The sequence below is a fragment of the Urocitellus parryii genome, chromosome 6 (genome assembly GCF_045843805.1).
Source record: "Urocitellus parryii isolate mUroPar1 chromosome 6, mUroPar1.hap1, whole genome shotgun sequence".
In the NCBI taxonomy this organism is placed as follows: domain Eukaryota; kingdom Metazoa; phylum Chordata; class Mammalia; order Rodentia; family Sciuridae; genus Urocitellus; species Urocitellus parryii.
The window spans coordinates 28,849,703-28,870,523 of NC_135536.1; the positions used below are offsets into that span (position 1 = coordinate 28,849,703).

Below are 20,821 nucleotides of genomic sequence, written 5' to 3' on the forward strand. Positions count from 1 at the left end.
CCAGAATTCAAACCCAGACAGCATCTTGGTTCTTGGTCACTAAACTACATTGCCCCTAGGACTGCTATTCTAAATCTTTACTATTTCACCCTGCCATCCTTCCTTTCTCACCCCAGGAAGTAAAGCAAGTAATGTCATCTCCTTCACAAGTAGATTTATGCTTCTTTGGGTTGAATTTCTCCAACATGCCATTTCTTCCTTTATAAATTTGTCTTCATCTCTACTCTGCCTCATGACATCTTTCCATTACAGAGGAAAGGACACCCTTCTGCATATCTACAACTTGTATTCTAGCTCCATCCCATCCTGTCTCCTGAAGGAATTTGTTTTCTGAAGTAGTCTTCTCTCTTTTTCTGGGCCTCATGTCTCCATCTTTGCACTGGTTTTCCCCACTCAGCATATAAACATGATCAATTGTCATCATTGTTGAAAGTAACTCTTTAGAGAAGTTTTGCTATTGGGAGAATTTTTTTTTAATTTTTTCAATAGTAATGTAATGATGATTAATGACTACCAATTATTTATTACCCTATTTAAATTCTAGATACTGTAAATAATGTGTAACCCATTTAAACCTGCAAATGTTTTATAGATGAAGAAATTGAAGCTCAGAGGGCTATATCACTTGCTTAGCTTATAAATATCTGCACAAAATTCAGACTCTTTTTGTCTTACTCCGAAGCCTATTCTGTATCTAATATAACATGCTAGTTTATTACAGATCTCTTCTGCCTATACCCATTGCTCTATAGCTCTCCTCCTTTTTACAGGAAAGCTTTTTAAAGAGAGTATTTAATACTCATAGACTCTTCTTGCCTTTTGTTTACTTCTCAACCCATTCTAGTTTAACATCCACTTTTTTATTAGTCAGGGCCTTCCAGAGAAATAGAACTGACTAGAGTGTGTCTGTCTACCCATTCTTTTGTGATGTTTCAAGGATTAAAGAATTGGAACAATTCTTTAATTTATTGGTGTTCTTGCTCTCTTTATTACTCCAATCATTGATGTCTACCAAATCTTAAAATTCTATCTTAGAATACTCTATTGAGCTTCAAACATATATCCAATTGCCTATTGAATTTCTCCTCCTGGATATTACACAGACATCTCAAACTTTGCCTGAAATCCTATTCTTCCCCTCTCAAACTGGCTTTTACATCTCTTCTGTTCTCTTTATTGGTAGTACCCTCTCCACTCAGTTACCCAAGCTAGGAATTCAAGAAAAATGCTCACTCCTCCCTTACATTACCATTTAAAGCCTTCTGTTTCCATATCCATCAGCCAAGACAGCTGGATCCTCATTTTGTCACACATCCAACCTTTTAGTCATCCTGCTTCCCTGACTCTTTCCAGCCTGCACACTGCTACCAAAGTTACGTTTTAAAGGTGCAGATCTGTTTTATTGTGTTTCACTTGCTTCAGTAGCTTCTAATTGCCTACAAAAAATCCTTAGCAGGCATACAAGGCCCTCCATGACAAGGCCTTTCCTACCTCTTTTCTCCCATTATTCCTCACTCACTCAACCTAGTTTCATGGAGTATTGAAATATTTACAGAGCCCAAACTTGTATGTTGATTGCTTTCAGGTCTTGCCTGTTGTTTCTTCCCCCTTGCAGGTCCACTACCACTGTTACTTCTCTACATCCCTACTTCCATACTAGGGCTTTAAGAAAAATTGTTCAGAACCTAGGTTGATGATTTTGGTATAGGCTGTTCCAGTTCCACAAATAAATTTGATTGTGCCTGATGGCTGGCATATTGGACCTTGTTTTCAGTTCTACTCTAGCACTTATTACTGTATTTTTGTTTATCTGAATATCGCCTTTCATTGGACTATGAGCTTTTCAAGTATTTCCACTTGCTAACAAATTATAGGCATTCATCAAATGTGTGATGATGATGGAGATGATGAACCTCTGGAGTGGACCAAAACAGTTCATTTAAATAAGATTAGACCTCCCATATCAAGGATTCTTGGCCTTGGGCACATGTAGAGGAGAATGGTATTTGGGGTATTCTCTCATCTCATCTAGAGGCTGCTGCTCCAAATTTAGTACCAGCATCCTTTTTAGTATGTATTTCTATTACAATGTAATACCTGTTTTTGACCTTTGTTTTGTTTTATTTGCGTGTATCCTTGGAGCAGTTAAGAAGAAAGGACATTGTTAAATTACTATTGCATTCCATCATTGGAGAAATTAAATATCAGTTTGTTCTCATGTGAGTCTTATGTACCAATAAAAAGTCTTTTCTCAGCCAGTAAAAAGAAAATTCATATTATAAGAAGTTTGTTTACTCCGTTTTTAGATCATCCTATGTTTCCAAATGTCTCCATACATTTAATGTCAAATTAAAAACTAAAGTTTTGTGTTAAACTTGAGAGGAGAAATAGTGTTTTTTTAAGGATGGTTAATAGAATAATAAAGACTTCTTGCCATTTTTAATATGAAAATTTCAGGTAACCAAGGGTCCTGCTATTCACATTGGGGTCAGAGGATAGTGGAAGGATCAGCATTTAGACTTACCTTTTACTTTCTACTCTGTGTATATTTGTAGAAGCTACTTGTGGTGTAACTCCTTATGTACTTAATATTTATCTGACTCTTGGTTTTCTTGGTTGGTTTTTTAAATGGGTGAAGAATCTAGTTATAAATTCTTTGCCCCTTATGGAATGTGATATCTTAGTTTTGATTTCATCTGTCCCTTCCCCCCTTACTTAAGTTTTTCTTATTGTTTCGCATTGTGTTTCTAAAATAATGGCTTTGGCTTGTTTTTTCCTGAATGTTTCTGCAGTTTGGTTTGAGTATCTGGCTTTGGGTACCCCTCCTGAACTTGGACTTCGTCTGTACTTGTCACTTTTGGAAGGCAGAAGTCAGTATTTTCTATGGAAGATGACTATTTTTTAATATTATATATGTGTATCTCCCCTTCCCCTCCTTTTTTGGTTTCTCTTAAAAGACTGGAAAGAAGGCAGTGAAGGCAGTCCTGTGGGTATCAGCAGATGGACTCAGAGTTGTGGATGAAAAAACTAAGGTAAGATTTTTGTAAGTTTAAATATAACTGCTCATATCATATTTTATCATTTTTTATCCCTAATGATCAAATATGATGCCATTAAGCTGTTATAATCACTGTATATCATTCCACCTTGTTCAAAGTACAGTATTTTGAGAGACTGCTTAATGTTCAGGAAACCAATTTAATTACTTATTTACCTTATGAAAAATGGAATTCTCTCAACATTTTGTTCTACATGATATAGCATGTTTAATGTACTAAGCACTAGCATTTAATGTTAAGATCTGAGTTCTGGTTTTTTTCTTACATATTTAAAAATGTTTCACCCCCCACAAATATAAAAGATGCTTCACCTTTTACCATAAGTTTAAAAAAAAATTTAAATATGACAGGCTACATCTGAAATTTCTTCTTGTTCCTTAAGAAAACACTGCTTGGGGCTGGGGATGTGGCTCAAGCGGTAGCGCGCTCGCCTGGCATGCGTGCGGCCCGGGTTCGATCCTCAGCACCACATACAAACAAAGATGTTGTGTCCGCCAAGAACTAAAAATAAATAAATATTTAAAAAAAAAAAAAAGAAAGAAAACACTGCTTTTAGAAAGTGATAGGTAAACTATCACTTATAATTAACCTGCTATTTAACTGGAAATGCAACATAAATGAATATTTTAAGCCTAGAGAATGGCTCTTTGGTTAACATTTACTTAGGATTCAAACAATAACTCAAATCCTAGGTAGCATTTTTATTTGAGAGAAAGTGATCCTAAATGACTAAGAACAGACACATTGACTCTGCATCAAGAAATCATATAGTATTACATAAATGCATTTAATCATTAATTAATATTTCCTGGGGCTGGGATTATAGCTTAGTAGTAGAGCACTTGCCTAGCATGTGTGAGACACTGGGTTCGATCCTCAGCACCACATACAAAAAAATAAATAAACAAAGGTACTGTGTCCAACTCCAACTAAAAATGTTTAAAAAAAATTCCTAAAAGATGTAAGTTAATAAAAAAAAGTTTAATAATATGACAATTTTTTTAAAAAATCAAATTTCACTGGAAGGAAGAACATCTGTCAGATAAAAAGCAGTTTTTTTTTTTTTTTTTAATATTTATTTTTTAGTTCTCGGCGGACACAACATCTTTTTTGGTATGTGGTGCTAAGGATCGAACCCGGGCCGCACGCATGCCAGGCGAGCGCGCTACCGCTTGAGCCACATCCCCAGCCCAAAAAGCAGTTTTGATAGGAAATTTGCCTGATAAATTTGGAGTTGCTGCATTTTAGTTAGTTTACTTTACATGTAAGACTCTTTTTTAATTTCAGAGAAGCAGTGGTCTTAAATTTCAGTGCATTACTTTTGGAAACAATGATTATATTAGTCAATTTGGTTTTAAGAATGTGTATTATTTTCATTAGTGTTTTGGATGAACCCTATTCTGCTTTTAAGTGGGTATTTGTTTTATACTGTAGTTGGAAAGTGATGCTGCCCCCTAGTGGGCTATTTTCAGCACTTCCATTCATTAATTTAGTTTTTAACAGATTGGTAGTAGTAATTAGTGGCTTGTCACTTTTGAATCCATCTTCCACCTTTATATTTTGCCATGAGCAGGGGTTAATACACTTTTGGATTGAGTATGACAAGGTCACACCATGATCTATACAAATTTTCCATGATACAGAAGCCAAAATTTGAGGTCCCTAACCTTTGAGCAAGAAACTATCAATTTGCCTTGCTATCCGTCTTCCCCACCCATGTCTATCTTGGTTCTTCTAAAGTGTACCTACTTAAGAGTATAGTTAAATACTGGATAGTTTCTTAGAAAAAGGGATAAATAAAATTGAATCATGGATGGAAATGAAATTTATATTACTAAGAGGAAAAAATTTTTTTGAAAGTATCCTCAATATGTTTCACTTACGGCAGGGTTGCACAAATGCTCCTATTGGACTGATCCTCCTGAAAACAACAGTAAACTCTGAACAAAACAACCCAGTTATCTGAAAGCACAACAACAGAAGACAGAAATTGAAGCAACAGCAGCCACCAGAAAGTGAAAGGGGTATCCTGGCTATGAGAGAGCCAAAGAGGAGGAGGCCTAAATTCTAATCTCTTAACCATGCAGGTGTGAGGCAGACTCTAAATAGTCCAGCTAACAATAAAAAAACTGATATTTGAGCTGCTATCCAAAAGATGGAATTGGCCATTTGAGTGTAATCTAGTTAACTACCTGCTAAAACCAAAAACACCACACTTGCAAGGAATGTAATAGAATCTAGCCTGTCTACAAATAATATCCACAAAGTCTATAATGCAGTGTAAAATAACTTAGCATACAAAGAACAGGAAAGTATGGCTTGTTACAGAAAGCAATAAAAACTGAACCTGGAGATGACAAGAATTTTGAAGTAGGTATGATAACTCACTGATGTAAAGGAAATATGCTGATCTTGAATGAGTAAATAGAAATCCCAGCAGAGAAACAAACTGTGAGTTAGAACCAAATGGAAGCTATACATATGCAAAATATAGTACCTGACTAAAAAAATTCACATGTGGGGCATATTCTTAATTGAAAAAAGCAAAGTATGGAACAGTATATATTAAAAAAATAATTTGTGTAAAAATGATAGTAGAAGCATGATTATCATATATTTTAGCTTATATTGCAAGTAAACCAAAAGGATTAAACATTGATTTGCATATATATATATATATATATATATATATATATTATCAAATTGAACATACATCTCCCATGAAAGAGATCTAAAACTATAACCAACCAAATATATTTTAGAACATAGAGATGAAACAGGGTGCAGTGATATAAACCTAAAAACCCAGCGATTCAGGAGGCTAAGGTGGGAAGATCGAAAATTTGAGTCCAGCCTGGGTAACTTAGTAAGACTGTGTCTTAAGATAAAATTTTTAAAAGGGCTAGGAATGCCGCTCAGTGATAGAACACTAGCCGAGCATGTGTGAAGTCTGTGTTCAATCCCAAGTGCCACCAAAAGAAAAAAAAGTGGATGAAGCGAGAGAGCCGTCTGGATAAAGCAATGTCTCTTAAGTCAAATTCTTGGTTTTCAAATCACTATTTTGTCACCTAGTTGCATCTCATGTAGGGATTCTGTATTGTAAAATGAACCTCCTGTGTTTATTCTGAGATTAACTTCATAAATCCTCTTTCTTTGTGCTTTCCGTTTTCTAGGACCTCATAGTTGACCAGACAATAGAGAAAGTTTCTTTCTGTGCACCAGATAGGAATTTTGATAGAGCCTTCTCTTATATATGTCGTGATGGCACCACTCGGCGCTGGATCTGTCACTGCTTCATGGCTGTCAAGGACACGGTAAATCCAACAATGTATATCCCATCATGGGTATTCTCAGCTGAGTTCCTTCCAGGTTGAATCAATCAAGCAGTTTCCACTATAGTTTTAATAATTACATGATGCCTAGGCTGCTCTTGGAAGCACTTTTTAAGATTTTACTCCTTTTATTCAAATAGTTCACATTCTTGATGTTATCCTGTGCATTGCAATGCATAAAGCAAAACGATTGGCTGAGATCCAGTCATTAAAGGAAAGAAACTGAGTATACCTGCAATCCCAGTGATTTGGGAGACTGAGATAGGAAAATGGCAAGTATAAGGAAAAATTCTTCAACTTCAACCCTGTCTCAAAAAAAAATAAATACAACGCTGTAGATCTGGCTCAGCAATAGAACACTCTGGACTCAATCCCTAATACTGCAAAAAATAAATAAATAAAGTAGAACTGTCTTTGTGGGCTGTGTAGCTCAGCCATAGAGCACCTGCTTAGCATATGTGAGGCTCTGGGTTTAATCCCTAGCACCACAAAAAAAGGAAGGGAAAAAATTTAAGAATTGCTATGGTGATGGTGGTTTCTAAACTTTAGTCAGAGTTTTTATTATTGGAAGTATTTTCAGGATTAATTTAGTAGCAAAGAGGCTACTACAAATAAAATAACTGAATTGGAATATACCTTCAGTTAAAATTTAAAAAAATAGAGGGCTCTGTGGTAGAGTACATGAGATCCTGGGTTCAATCCCCAGTACCAAAAAAAAAAAAAAAAAAAAAAAAAAAAGAGATACTAAATCATGATAGAATAAACTATGCTAGATATTAAGAAATTATAGCCAGACTTGGTGGTACATGCTGGGTAATCCCAGCAGCTTCAGAAGATGAGGCAGGAGAATCATAAGTTCAAAGCCAGCTTCAGCCACTTAATGAGGCCCTAAGCAACTCAGCAAGACCCCGTCTCTAAATTAAAAAAAAAAAAATTTTAACTATTTATATGTGCTGCTGAGGATCGAACCCAGGGCCTTGCACGTGCAAGGCGAGCGCTCTATTGTTGAGCCATAACCCCAGTCCCTGTAAATAAAAAAAAAAATTTAAGGACTGGAGATGTGACTCAGTGGTTAAGTGCCCCTGGGTTCAATCCCTGGTACCAAAGGAAAAAAAGAAAAGAAATTATTGCATGGCAGACTTCATGTGTGGTGCTGAATCAAACCCAGGGCCTTGCACATATTAGGTTAATGCTTCACCATTGAGCTATATCCCCAGCCAGAAACTTATATTTGTGTTTAAAATAGAGAATAATTTCTCCTTTATTTATGTTACCCAAAATTCTGACATAAAAGACAAGTCTTCTAGATGATGATGATCTTAACAACATTTAGCATTAAATATGTACTTTCTGGAGTTTTAAAAGTTCAGACAGAATAAGGTATTTGTGAAGGCTAAAATTCAGCAAAGCTCTTGCCAAAGTTTAATTTGAAGCAAAGTGGTGCTGCTGGCTTTAAAACTGGCAAAAAATAAATAAATAAATAAAGATCTTGGAGACAATGGTATAAACCCTGAGTCAGATATGGCGTCCAGTCCTGGTTCTGATTCCTGCTTTCTGTGAGGCAAGTTACTTAACATTCTCTAAGACTTAGTATTCACTTCTATAAATGGAAATAACTGTTGTGGAAACTAAATTAGGTAATTATAAGCACCCTTAATGTAGATTCTGGCCAACAATAACTGTTTGAAAATCGTAGTTAATCATTAAATCATCAAAGCTGAGGTGTTTTGAGAAATAAGTTGAAAGAACTACTTTTTCTTCCTTTCTCTCAGGCTCTAAGAAAGCCACAAAAACTATATATTTTGGGTTGGGGTTGTAGCTCAGTGGTAGAGCGCTTGCCTAGCATGTGTGAGGCACTGGGTTCAATTCTCAGCACCACATATAAATAAATAAAATAAAGGCCCATCAACAACTATAAAAAGGTATTAATAAAAATATATATTTTGCCATCACTATATTCATGAAATCCAGAGTTCAAGAGTTTCCTAAAATCATAATTTAAAACTGTTTTATTGTCAAGCTGTTTGGCTCTCCTAGGCCAGTGGTTCAGCTATACCAGAATCACCTGGAGACTAGGCCCCACTCAGAATTTTTCATTCACTTAAGAATGTGTATTATCAGTTCCCAAATGATGCTGTTAATGGGGAATGGAGGTTCACTTTAAGAACTTTTGCCTTACTAGAACATAGTAAAGCTCAATAAATAAAATTGTAGTTATTATTACTCCTATCATTGTTATGATTACTATTTTTCAGCGGAAAGGGTATACACTTTTACAGTTCTCATAATTTTATTGATTGATTGTTAATAGGTAATATCTAACCTTTTTTGGCTGAGCTATGGATATTATTAGATGTCATTTTATGTAGTTGAAAAGTAAAACAAAATTGCCTTCATGGAGAAAGTGCTTATATGGAAAGAAATAGCAGTCCTCTAAAACTTGTGCTTATTTGTAGCTGCACAGAATGAAATTATTAGAACTACTTGGAGATAAAGGTTTCTTAAAGATCATATACATAATGAAACATCAAATAATTTTCAAAAGAACTTGTGGGCTGAGGATGTGGCTCAGTGGCAGAATACTTGCCTAACCTGTACAAGATCCTGGGTTCAATCCCCATTACTTCCAAAAGAAAAAGAACAAGAACTTTTTCTCTGACCTAGGATAAATGACAAACTTCCTTGGGGCTATAGCTTTGTCCTTACAATAGAGCTGTGCTCAAAACCAAACAGGTTCTACGAATCATTCACTATCCCCTACACCCTTTTATGCTTTCATATCCTAGCCTTTTATCATCTTCTTAGAAAGTTAGATAGGAACTCATGTGAATTCATAATGTTTCAGTCTTTTAATATAAACAGCCAAAAGGTACTGTTACATAAAATATTAGAGACAAAAATCATTTTTAAACATTATCTTCTTATGATACCTGATATTGGCATGTAAAATCCAATGAAATAACTTGTTCACCACCATCTGTAAGAGCAGCTGCCTTCATGGTATCTTTTAAGAACACCACAAAAGCCTCCTTGTTCCCAAATGATGCCAACAATTACTATACCATCTCTAATCTTTTTATTCTTCAGTTAGGAATATGGTTTAAAATACAGGTGACCTTGGTAAAAATAATCCATTGAATTTGTTAAATTGACTGTTAAGTAATCAAGTGTATCTATAAAGAAATTAGTTTATATGGGGTTGGGGTTGACACTCAGTGGTTGAGCACTTGCCTAGCATGTGCGAGGCCCTGGGTTCGAGCCTCAGCACCACATAAAAATAAATAAATAAAATAAAGATATTGTGTCCAGTTACAACTAAAAATAAATATTTTTTAAAAAGAAATTAGTTTATATAAGCTCCCTTTGATAAATAAAACTTATTTCCTTATCAGTAGAGTATATGGATGCAAATGTGCTTTTACTTTGGACTGTGTGTGGCTGGGAGATAGAGTTGAGGGTGAGAGCTTAAAGAAGATAAGGTAGGCATGAGAAAAGTCTAAAAGCACCAAAGGCCAGAAATGGGGGCATTCAGAAAAGGGAGAGGAAACTAAGCTTTCCTTTTGATTCCTTTTATATATATATATATATATATATATATATATATATATATATATATATATATATATAGTTGGGCAGCATACTTTTATTTGTTTCATTTTTATGTGGTGCTAAGAATCGAACTCAGTACCTCATACATGCTTGACAAGTGCTCTGCCACTGAGCTACAGCGCCAGCCTCGTTTGATTCACTTTTAATCAGGAGTTTTATGTATCAGAAGTTTTAAGTTTGCACCTTTTTTCCCCCCTAAATGTGTTAACAATGTATTTAAACTCCTGAGTGTACCCAGCCTTTCCAGTGGTTTTTTTAGAAATGTCTGCTAAATATTCCCACTATTCCCTAATGGGAAGCTGGAGGTTTACATGTTAAGTTTGAGAACCTTGAGCAGTGTGTCCTAAAGCTGGTGGCCAGAGCTGACATGACAAAGAGAGCCTCAGTGCTCAGAAGCTCTCCAGCTGTCCACAAAACCACAGGTTATTGATGTTCACTTTGCCTAAGACTTGAAAGTGTTAATGTAATTGAAGTATCATACACATTAAGATAATTTACTCAAATTAATTTTGCCTATAATATATTACAACTTAATTTGAAGCTGAAGTTTGCAACATTTTGTCTTGTGTAAAAACATATTTATAGCTAGGCGCTGTGGCGCATGCCTGTAATCCCAGCAGCTCAGGAGGCTGAGGCAGGAAGATCACGAGTTCAAAGCCAGCCTCAGCAACAAAGGGGTGCTAAACAACTCAGTGAGACCCAGTCTCTAAATAAAATACCAAATAGGGCTGGGATGTGACTCAGTGGAAGAATGCCCCTGAGTTCGATCCCTGGTACAAAACAAAACAACAAAAAAAAAAAACATATACTTGTATGTCATTGTTGGTACTGTAACTCCAAAAAGGCTTAAAGAACCTTTCGCTCTCTCCAGGGTGAAAGATTGAGCCATGCAGTAGGCTGTGCTTTCGCAGCCTGTTTAGAACGTAAGCAGAAGCGGGAGAAGGAGTGTGGAGTGACTGCTACTTTTGACGCTAGTCGGACTACCTTTACAAGAGAAGGATCATTCCGTGTCACAACTGCCACCGAACAAGCAGAAAGAGAGGAGATCATGAAACAAATACAAGATGCCAAGAAAGGTACAGTCTGTTCTACTGCAATGTGTTCATTTAATGTAGTTTTCCCCAACAGGCTAATAATTTGAAGCTAGCAAGAATATGTTTTCTCATACTCAAAGAGAACTCTTGGGAATGAGGGTATATACATATATAAAAAGAATAAAAAATTAATGATAGTGATTTGAGGGTGGGGCTGGGAGAGTCTCATTATGTTACCCATGCTGGCCTTGAACTCCTATCTCAGCTTCCTGAATAGCAAGGACTGCAGAAACATGCTAGCGCAGCAGGCTGATAGTGACTTCTTGTAAGCATTTGTGCTAGGATACCAAAGAATAAAAAACATATTGGCCAGGCGTGGTAACACATGCCTATAGTTCCAGCTACTCAGGAGACTGAGGCAGGAGGATCATGTGTACCCAAGAATTCACGACTAGCCTGGGCAACAGAATGAGACCCCCTCTCAAAAACAAAACAAATTATGTATCATTACTAGAAATTTTTATCTAAATATTATGATTTAGTATGTTTTAGTGATTTTCAGACTGAAAGTTTTTGGATTTGTTTTGTTTTTTCAGTGTGGGGATCAAGCCCAGAGCCTCATATATACTAGGCAAGCATTCTACCACAGCTACAACACCAACCCTGAAACCATATTATTTAACCCATTTTGACCCATTTTCCCAAGATGTAGCATACCATTTAAAATTTAAATACATAATATTATTTTACATAATTAGAGAAGAACATAATTATTATTATATATGTAAGCTCTAGGTTGTGATTTCCAACCTATTTTAATGCAACTGTGTTGATTTTGTTAATATTCACAGAATTGAAAACTTAGGACCTGATGGGTTAATGTCACCAAGCAATATTGCTATACACAGCAGTTGACAGAGATTGAGTTCTAAAGTCTACAAAGAACCATGAAGGTTGGGTAAAGACTTGACATAATCAGAATGGGATTGAACTGGTACTCACATGGAAAAAGTCTTATTTCATGACTTTGAGGACTGAGTCACCTCAATAATATAATATAGAGGAGTTATATAAGCCCCTTTTTTCCCTTTTTCTTCTCTCCTTTTTTTCTTTCTTCTTTTTTTTCTTCTTCTTTCACCCTCCAAATTTTACTTTTACATCCTGTATTTTTCTACATACATATGTGTGTTTGTTTTATGTACTCTACTGTCTTCCCACATACTTGTCTACCCTAAATTACTTCCTGTCTATTACCCTGCTACTAACCCTCTTCATTAGATTTCTCTTTCACCTTTTCTAAAATAATATTAACTCTATACCCTCACATCTTTCCCCTTCAGCATATCATCCTATCCCAGACCCCCAGTTCATTGTCCACCATCAGAAACTGTAAACCTTTTTACAGAACTACTGGTTATATTTTAAATAATAATTGAATCAAACATTTCTGGACATTGAAACTAACCTGTAAATGTCTGAATAACAACAAATTGTTCATAGGTGATGTATTGTTGATATTGGGATTTGTTAACATTGTCCTTTCCCACAAAGGAAAGATCTTGGAACCCTACAAGAGCACTACAAATCTATAGGGTAAAAACAACAACACACCAGACCCACAGAGCTGGAAAGGAACAGACAGGAGCAACATGAAAAGACAAGGGAAGAAAGTACCACAAACAAATCAAGATAATACATCATTAGAATCATTGGCAGCTAGAGCAGACAAAATTACAGAGAAAGATTTCAGGATATACATGGTTAAAATGTTCTGTGAACTCAAGACATAAGAGAGCAAATACAAGCAGTGAAAGATCACTTCAACAATGAGCTACATAAACAAATTCAAGAAGCGAAAGATCACCTCAACAGGGAGATAGAGGTTCCAAAAAAATAAAAGAAAGAAATCCTTGAAATGAAAGAAATAATAAGCCAAATTACAAGCTCAAATGAAAGCATCACCAACAAAGTAGACCACTTGGAAGATAGGACATCAGACAATGAAGATAAAATATATCATCTTGAAAAGAACATAGATCACACAGTGAAAATGGTAAGAAACCACAAGCAGAACATTGAAGAAATATGGGATTGCATAAAAAGACCAAATTTAAAAGTTATTGGGATAGAGGAAGGCATAGACTTCCAAACCAAAGGAATGAACAATTCAATGAAATAATATCAGAAAACTTTCCAAACATGAAGAATGAATTAGAAATCCAAGTTCAAGAAGCCTATAGAATGCCGAATATACAAAATCACAACAGATCCACACCAAGGGACATTATAATAAAAGCACCCAACATACAGAATAAGGAGAGAATTTTAAAAGCCACGAGAGAAAGGAATCAGATTACATATAGGGGAAAATCAATTAGAATAATGGCAGATTTTTCATCACAGACCCTAAAAACTAGAAGATCCTGGAACATATATCAAAGTCTGAAAGAAAATGTGTGCCAACCAAAAATCTTGTATCCAGCAAAATTAAGCTTTAGATTTGAAAATGAAATAAAAACCTTCCACAATAAACAAAAGTTAAAAGAATTTATAGCTAGAAAACTGGCACTACAAAACATCCTTGACAAAATAGTCCACGAAGAGGAAATTAAATACAACAATGAAAATCAGCAGAGGGAAGTAGTACACTAAAGGAAAACTAATCAAAGAGGAAAACCAAGTCAAGTTAAATAACAAAAATAAACAAATATGGCTGGAAATACAAAACATGTCTCAATAGTAACCCTGAATGTTAATGGCTTAAACTTACCAATCAAAAGACATAGGCTAGCAGATTGGATTTAAAAAAAAAAAACTACAACAATATGCTGCCTCCAGGAGACCCATCTGATAGGAAAGATATACACAGAATGAAGGTGAAGGTTTGGGAAAAATCATACCACTCACAAGGACTGCAGAAGCAAGCAGGGCTTTCCATCCTCATATCAAATAGACATCAAGCCAAGGTTAATCAAAAGGGATGAAGAAGGACACTACATACTGCTCAAGGGAACCATGCACCAACAAGACATAACAATCATAAATATATATGCCTCAAACAATGGTGCAGCTATGTTCATCAAACAAACTCTTCTCAAGTTCAAGAGTCAAACTGACCACAACACAATAATCTTGGGTGACTTCAACACCCCTCTCTCACCACTGGATAGATCTTCCAAACAAAAGTTGAATAAAGAAACTATAGAACTCAATAATACAATCAATAACTTAGACTTAACTGACATGTATAGAATATTTCAACCTGCATCAAGCGGATACACTTTCTTCTCAGCAGCACATGGATCCTTCTTTAAAATAGACTGTCGGAATCCAGCTCTGGCAGGGAGTCTCAGAAGATGAACAGATAGAGGAGTCAACAAAAGGTGGCGGAAAAACAACACAGACACAAGAGTGAAGGTGTTGAATCTTATCCTTTACTTGTGAAGTTAATCATATATACTTTTCATTTTGGCAGGCTCACAGTATTTTGTGGTTACAAAACAGGAATCATTATTCAAAGAAACGAAATTTTACCTAGCTACAATTAGATAAGAAGAATGTATCTTGGCTTATGCATAAGCAGGCATTTTTACTTTCAGTTTGCGTTTTGCTTTGAGCTGTTTCCACTTAGTTAGCTTTTAATAATAGTTAGAAATGTCCCAGACTATTGGCCTATACCTTGACTATTCTTTCTTGACTTACTGACTAGAACTGGCGCTGCGGTTATGGCAAGTGGTTAACTTGAAAAGACAGGCTACTAATTTTAATCAAACAAGAGTAAGAGCATCAGACCATTGTGCTCAGGAATAAGAACAAGTTGCCCAGTACCAAGCACTAATCTGTCTTCTTAATATTAATTTTTCATCTCTAGATTTTAATTTAATTTCTCAAAAACTTGCTTGACTGTTTTTCCTACAGGGGGTTTCTCATTAAACATTAACAGTTTACGTTCCACAGCTGAATCTTTGCATTTAGAGCAAACAGATTTATTCTTTTTTTTTTTTTAAGAGAGAGAGAATTTTAATATTTATTTTTTAGTTATCAGCGGACACCACATCTTTGTTTGTATGTGGTGCTGAGGATCGAACCCGGGCCGCATGCATGCCAGGCGAGCATGCTACCACTTGAACCACATCCCCAGCCCAGATTTATTCTTTATAAGTAGTTGCATTAATTGGGAAAGTCATGTTTTTTCCTTCATACTTAATGGTCATATGAGAAGTTGCAACTATACTTATTAACAGGAATACAAAAACAAACCAGCCCATTCCCAGAAACATGCTGCGCTCCTCCAGAGGATGGACGCCTTGCGCCATCCACCTCAGTAGGGCCTTGCCTTTGCATGAGTCAGGGGAGGGGCGCAGCAATAGACCATATACTATGCCACAAAGCAACTCTTAGCAAATACAAAAAGTACAGATACTACCATGTATTTTATCAGATCATAATGGAATGGAATCGGAAACCAGCAACAAAATAAAAATAAAAATTTCTCTATCACCTGGAGACTAAGCAATATACTACTGAATGAACAGTGGGTTGCAGAAGACATCAAGGAAGAGATTAAAAAATTCTTAGAGGTAAATGAGAACATAGATACAACATATTGAAATCTCTGGGACACTGTGAAAGCAGTACTAAGAGGAAAGTTCATTGCATGGAGTTCATTCCTTAAAAGAAGAGAAAGTCTACAAATAAATGACCTTATATTACATCTCAAAGCCCTAGAAAAAGAAGAATAAATCAACAGCAAAAGCAGTAGAAGGCAAGAAATAATTAAAATTAGAGATGAAATCGATACAAAAGAAACAATTGAAAAAAATGACAAAACAAAAGGTTGGTTCTTTGAAAAAATAAATAAAATTGACAGACCCTTAGCCATGCTAATGAAGAGAAGGAGAGAACTCAAATTACCAGCATACATGATGAAAAAGGTAATATCACAACAGACACTACAGAAATACAGAAGATAATTAGAAATTATCTTGAAGTCTTATACTCCAAATTTTTACCCCTCACACATCAGATAGAGCACTAATCTCTAGGGTATATAAAGAACTCAAAAAGCTAAGCACCAAAAAAACAAATAGCCCAATTAACAAATGGGGCAAGGACCTGAACAGACACTTCTCAGAAGAGGATATACAATCAATCAACAAATATATGAAAAAATGCTCATCATCTCTAGCAATTAGAGAAATGCAAATCAAAATTACCCTAAGATATCATCTTACTCCAGTCAGAATGGCAGCTGTTATGAAGACAAACAATAATAAGTGTTGGCAAGGATATGGGGGAAAAGGTACACTCATACATTGCTGTGGGACTGCAAATTGGTGCAGCCAATATGGAAAGCAGTATGGAGATTCCTTGGAAATCTGGGAATGGAACCATCATTTGACCCAGCTATCCCTCTCCTTGGATTATACCCAAAATACTTAAAAATAGCATACTCCAGGGACCCAGCCACATCAATGTTTATAACAGCACAATTCACAATAGCTAAACTGTGGAGCCAACCTAGATGCCCTTCATTGCATGAATGGATAAAAAAAAATGTGGTATATATAGACAGTGGAATTTTACTCACAATAAAAGAGAATAAAATCATGGCATTTGCAGGTAAATGGATGGCATTGGAGAAGAAAATGCTAAGTGAAGTTAGCCAATCCCCCCCAAAATAAATGCTGAATGTTTTCTGTGAAATAAGGAGGCAGACTCATAGTGAGGTAGGGAGGGGGAGCATGGAAGGAATAGATGAATTCTAGATAGAGAAGAGGGGTGGGAAGGAAAGGGAGGGGCAGGGGATTAGCAAGGATGGTGGAAAGTAATGGACATCATTATCCAAAGTACATGTATGAAGACACGAATTGGGTGTCAACATATTTTATATACAAACAGATATGAAAAATTGTGATATATGTGTGTAATAAGAATTGTAATGCAAAAAAATGTATAAAGACATGAATTGGCATGAACATACTTTACATACAAAGATGAAAAATTGTGCTCTATATGTGTAATAAGAATTGTAATGCACTCTGCTGTCATGTATTGAAACAAATAAAATCAATTTTAAAAAAAAGGAAAAAGTCTTATTTCCAGGTTTAGTCCAATTTTAAACTTTAATTCTGCATCCACCAATGCATATTATCCATGATCTAAACTCTGCTTTATGAATTTTTGACACCTACTCAAATTTATATTTATTTAGAACTTTCTGACTTTGCCTTCCCCACAAGTCACCCTCCACTAAAAACCACTGAAGATCATGATCCATCATTCTTTAAAGAACCTCATATGAGGACTTTATTAAACTGGGTTTGTTCAAATTTTAACTTATAATCACTATAAGAGAAGTAAAAGTTTTAATATTTGTGTTTTAGTAAGCATGCTATGTGACATAAAACCTTTATCTGTCTGAAAAATAGGGAATTTGCTTCTAACCTGTCTTTTAGGAGACATTGAGAAGGAGATGAGTAAAAGAAAAAGAGGGCTTTTGAGTTCCTCAGGTCTATAAACTTAACATATTTGAAGATCATTGTTAAGGTCCTCTTTCTCTTAATTTTCTTGAGTTGAAACAGATAAGACAGTTGTTGGTTCATCAGTGGCTTCTGGCAACACTGCCTCATCCCCATCTTCTCCCACTTCTCCCACTTCGGATGCCACTGCCTCGCTGGAGATGAACAATCCTCATGCCATCCCACGCAGGCATGCACCAATTGAACAGCTTGCTCGCCAAGGCTCTTTCCGAGGATTTCCTGCTCTAAGCCAGAAGATGTCACCCTTTAAACGCCAACTATCCCTTCGCATCAATGAGTTGCCTTCCACTATGCAGAGGAAGACTGATTTCCCCATAAAAAATGCAGGTAAGTAGCATACATCTGACTCACTGGGCACTGTAGCACTGAAGTATTATCAACACTTCTAGTGGCAACACAAATCCCATTAAACTCGCCATTCCTCTCTCTCTGAAGCTGGTTGATGGTTGTATCTTGTGTTGTTTCCATGGGAGAAAACTCAGATCCTTGGAGGGATCATTAATTTCTCTTCAACAAAGATGACAGTGCCATGGTTTCTGCTCACAAGGCCAGAAATTGTCCTGATGTAAATGCACTACCTCTCAGTCGACCTGTTTCCAGACATCAAGGGTTTCAAATTTCTATTCTTACTCTGCCACTTGGGACGCAGGAAAAAATTAATGAAAGAGGCTTTAGAAACATGTACAGTTAAATAGCACAACCGGCAGATATACCAGAAGAAATGGTATATTCTTTGTCCTTATGACTGGTTGGCTTCATAGGAAGGAAACTCCAAACAAGCCTCTTGTATGAATCTAAGATCTTTTGTTCCTTAGAGACAGTAGGCTTGCTCACATTTGTCCATTACCTTTCAAAACTGCCACACAGACCTTTGTGTGGGCTCTGTTCTGTTGAGCCAGCTCCAAAGCTCTAGCCTCATCATATGATCCAGAATTAAAGTATTAGACTGGTCAGTTCTTTTATTGGGCTCTATTTTACGTCCCTCTGAGGTCTAGCAAACTGTTGCTATATGTGAAGCAGTCTGTATCAAATGCATTCTCACTGATAAAACAAGTACAGAATTAAATAAATTAACAGATAAAACTAGGCCTAAAGAACAGCTGGAGACTGGATAATCACCAACAGTCTTTTAAACTTTTTAAATGCCTTTAAAAACTGAAACTCCAGATGTTTCAAGTATCTCATTTCAGTATACAGGTGAGGAACAAAAACTATTATTCTCTTCTCACAGATGAGCAAAAATTTAGCACTTATAAATAATTAGCTTCCTCAGTGATATAAAAGTATTGTAGAGTCAATATTAAGAACAAGTTTCTAGAGTCTTCCACTTCAGTTCACTTTTTCTTGTTATCACAGTTCATATATTTGGTATTAATAGTTTTGGAGAAAAGTGAAAGTGATGACATTGAAGTTTATTACAGAGAAATACACTGAGCAACCACTGGTGCTCTAGACTCTACCCCATATTTCTGATAAAATTACTTAGTAGCTTCAAAACTTGAGTCAAGTTTTGAAGCTTGGGCACTGGTTGGAAGGCAAACAGGTCACAGGCATCTCTCAGAAAGATCCATCTAGCAGAACTCTTGACACAAAAGGAGAATACCAAATTCCTGACAGTGTATGAGAGGAAATAAAGAAGTTTGAGGATTTACAAGGAAAGAAGATGTACCGTAGTACCTGAACTGTTGACATTCTACACCTTCCCATCTGAAAAGCCACTGAAATGGTGGTCACCAAATTTTTTTGGTGCTTTTGTATCCCTTCACTCAGTTAATTGAGCCTTTTCCTTCCATAATAAGAGATAAAATATAAAATGTCAGCTTGTATCATACTTTCATATTTCAGGAGTATCCCATTTTTCTGTCTGGAACCATTTTCTGTTTGCTTTGCAGTGCCAGAGGTAGAAGGGGAGGCAGAGAGCATCAGCTCCCTGTGCTCACAGATCACCAATGCCTTCAGCACACCCTCTGAGGACCCCTTCTCTTCCGCCCCAATGACCAAACCAGTGACAGTGGTGGCACCACAGTCTCCTGCCTTCCAAGGTTGGTGCCATCTGACCTGCTCAGTTGTTCTTTTAAAAACTAGTCATTTTGGTAGCTGCTCACTAACTATAAGTTGCATCCTGAGCTTTTCCGGAGATAGTCAGACCCATTGTCAATTCCCCTAATTGACAGTTTGTGCTTTGTTCCCCTTCCTATTTCCTAAGATATCTGTGTTCCTCATTGTGCATGTATGTACCCACCTTTCACCCACTTCTGTTAGGAGCTTCTGTAACTGGTTTATTTGCTACTTTACTGTTAAGGGTCAGAGTATTCTAGTTTTCAAGAAGCAGTAGTCATGGGGACTGGTTTTAGCATTATCCTTTTTTAATGCAGTGGTCTCAACCAGGAGCAGTTTTGCCTCCTTGGAGAAAATTTGGCATTCATTACGTGGGGACATTTTTGGGTTTCACAAGTTAGGGAGAAGGGGTAATTTTATTGACATCTGGGTAGAGGCAAGGGATACTGCCAACATCCTCAATGCACAGAACAGCATCTGTAACAAAGAATTATCTGTCCCAAGATGTTAATAGTGCCAAGGTCAAGAAGACCTGGACTCACCTAGTCTCTACCCTGTCACAGAGGCTTATAAAGAAAAAGGTACTTCTTTTGGCTTTCTAACTATGTCATATTCTTTAACACGTGCCTAAATTTTGCCTTTGTGACATTGAAAAGACTACAAGATTTTTTTCAGAGATACTGAATTAATAGTCGAAATTGACTCAGGTCAACAAAGAATGTAACTTAAATTAAAGACCTCTAATTTGAGCTTCTGTAATCGCACATCTCATTTCTTTTGAAAGAAAGCTTAGAGAGTTTGCCCTGGAGATAATAGTACCCTGTGGGAAGAAGCTACTATTTGCTTTGACTCTGAGAGTCAGAGTCAGTGTCTGTCTGTCTGTCTGTCTCTCTCTCTCTCTCTCTCTCTCTCTCTCTCAAAAATAAACCCTTTATAGTTGTGTACTTTTCATGTCTCCAATTAGCTTTTCATCTCATCTAACAAATATAATGCTAATGATTATTAATAGACACAATGTATTTGTATTGAGCACTTAACACAGTTCACATTGGGATAAGTACTCATGCATTATCTCATTTAATTCCCTCAACAGCCCTTTGAGATGGACATCACAGATAAGAAAAATGAGGCTCAGGAGGTTAATTGCACAAATCATACAAACAGAATTTAAATTCAGATCTTCTGAA

At 36.2% G+C, this 20,821-nt stretch overlaps 1 protein-coding gene across 3 annotated transcripts in view; it reads left to right on the forward strand.

The window, feature by feature from the left end:
• Numb (NUMB endocytic adaptor protein) overlaps positions 1-20,821 on the forward strand; it is a 167,623-nt gene that overhangs the window by 140,170 nt on the left and 6,632 nt on the right. For 2 of the 3 annotated variants that reach the window (XM_077799436.1, XM_077799437.1), the window contains 5 exons: positions 2,958-3,032; positions 6,233-6,373; positions 10,872-11,076; positions 17,610-17,903; positions 19,469-19,618. In XM_077799436.1, coding sequence (XP_077655562.1) covers positions 2,958-3,032; positions 6,233-6,373; positions 10,872-11,076; positions 17,610-17,903; positions 19,469-19,618 — 865 coding nt within the window. The remainder of the gene's footprint in view (positions 1-2,957; positions 3,033-6,232; positions 6,374-10,871; positions 11,077-17,609; positions 17,904-19,468; positions 19,619-20,821) is intronic. The other variant, XM_026400946.2, reaches the window with a different exon arrangement.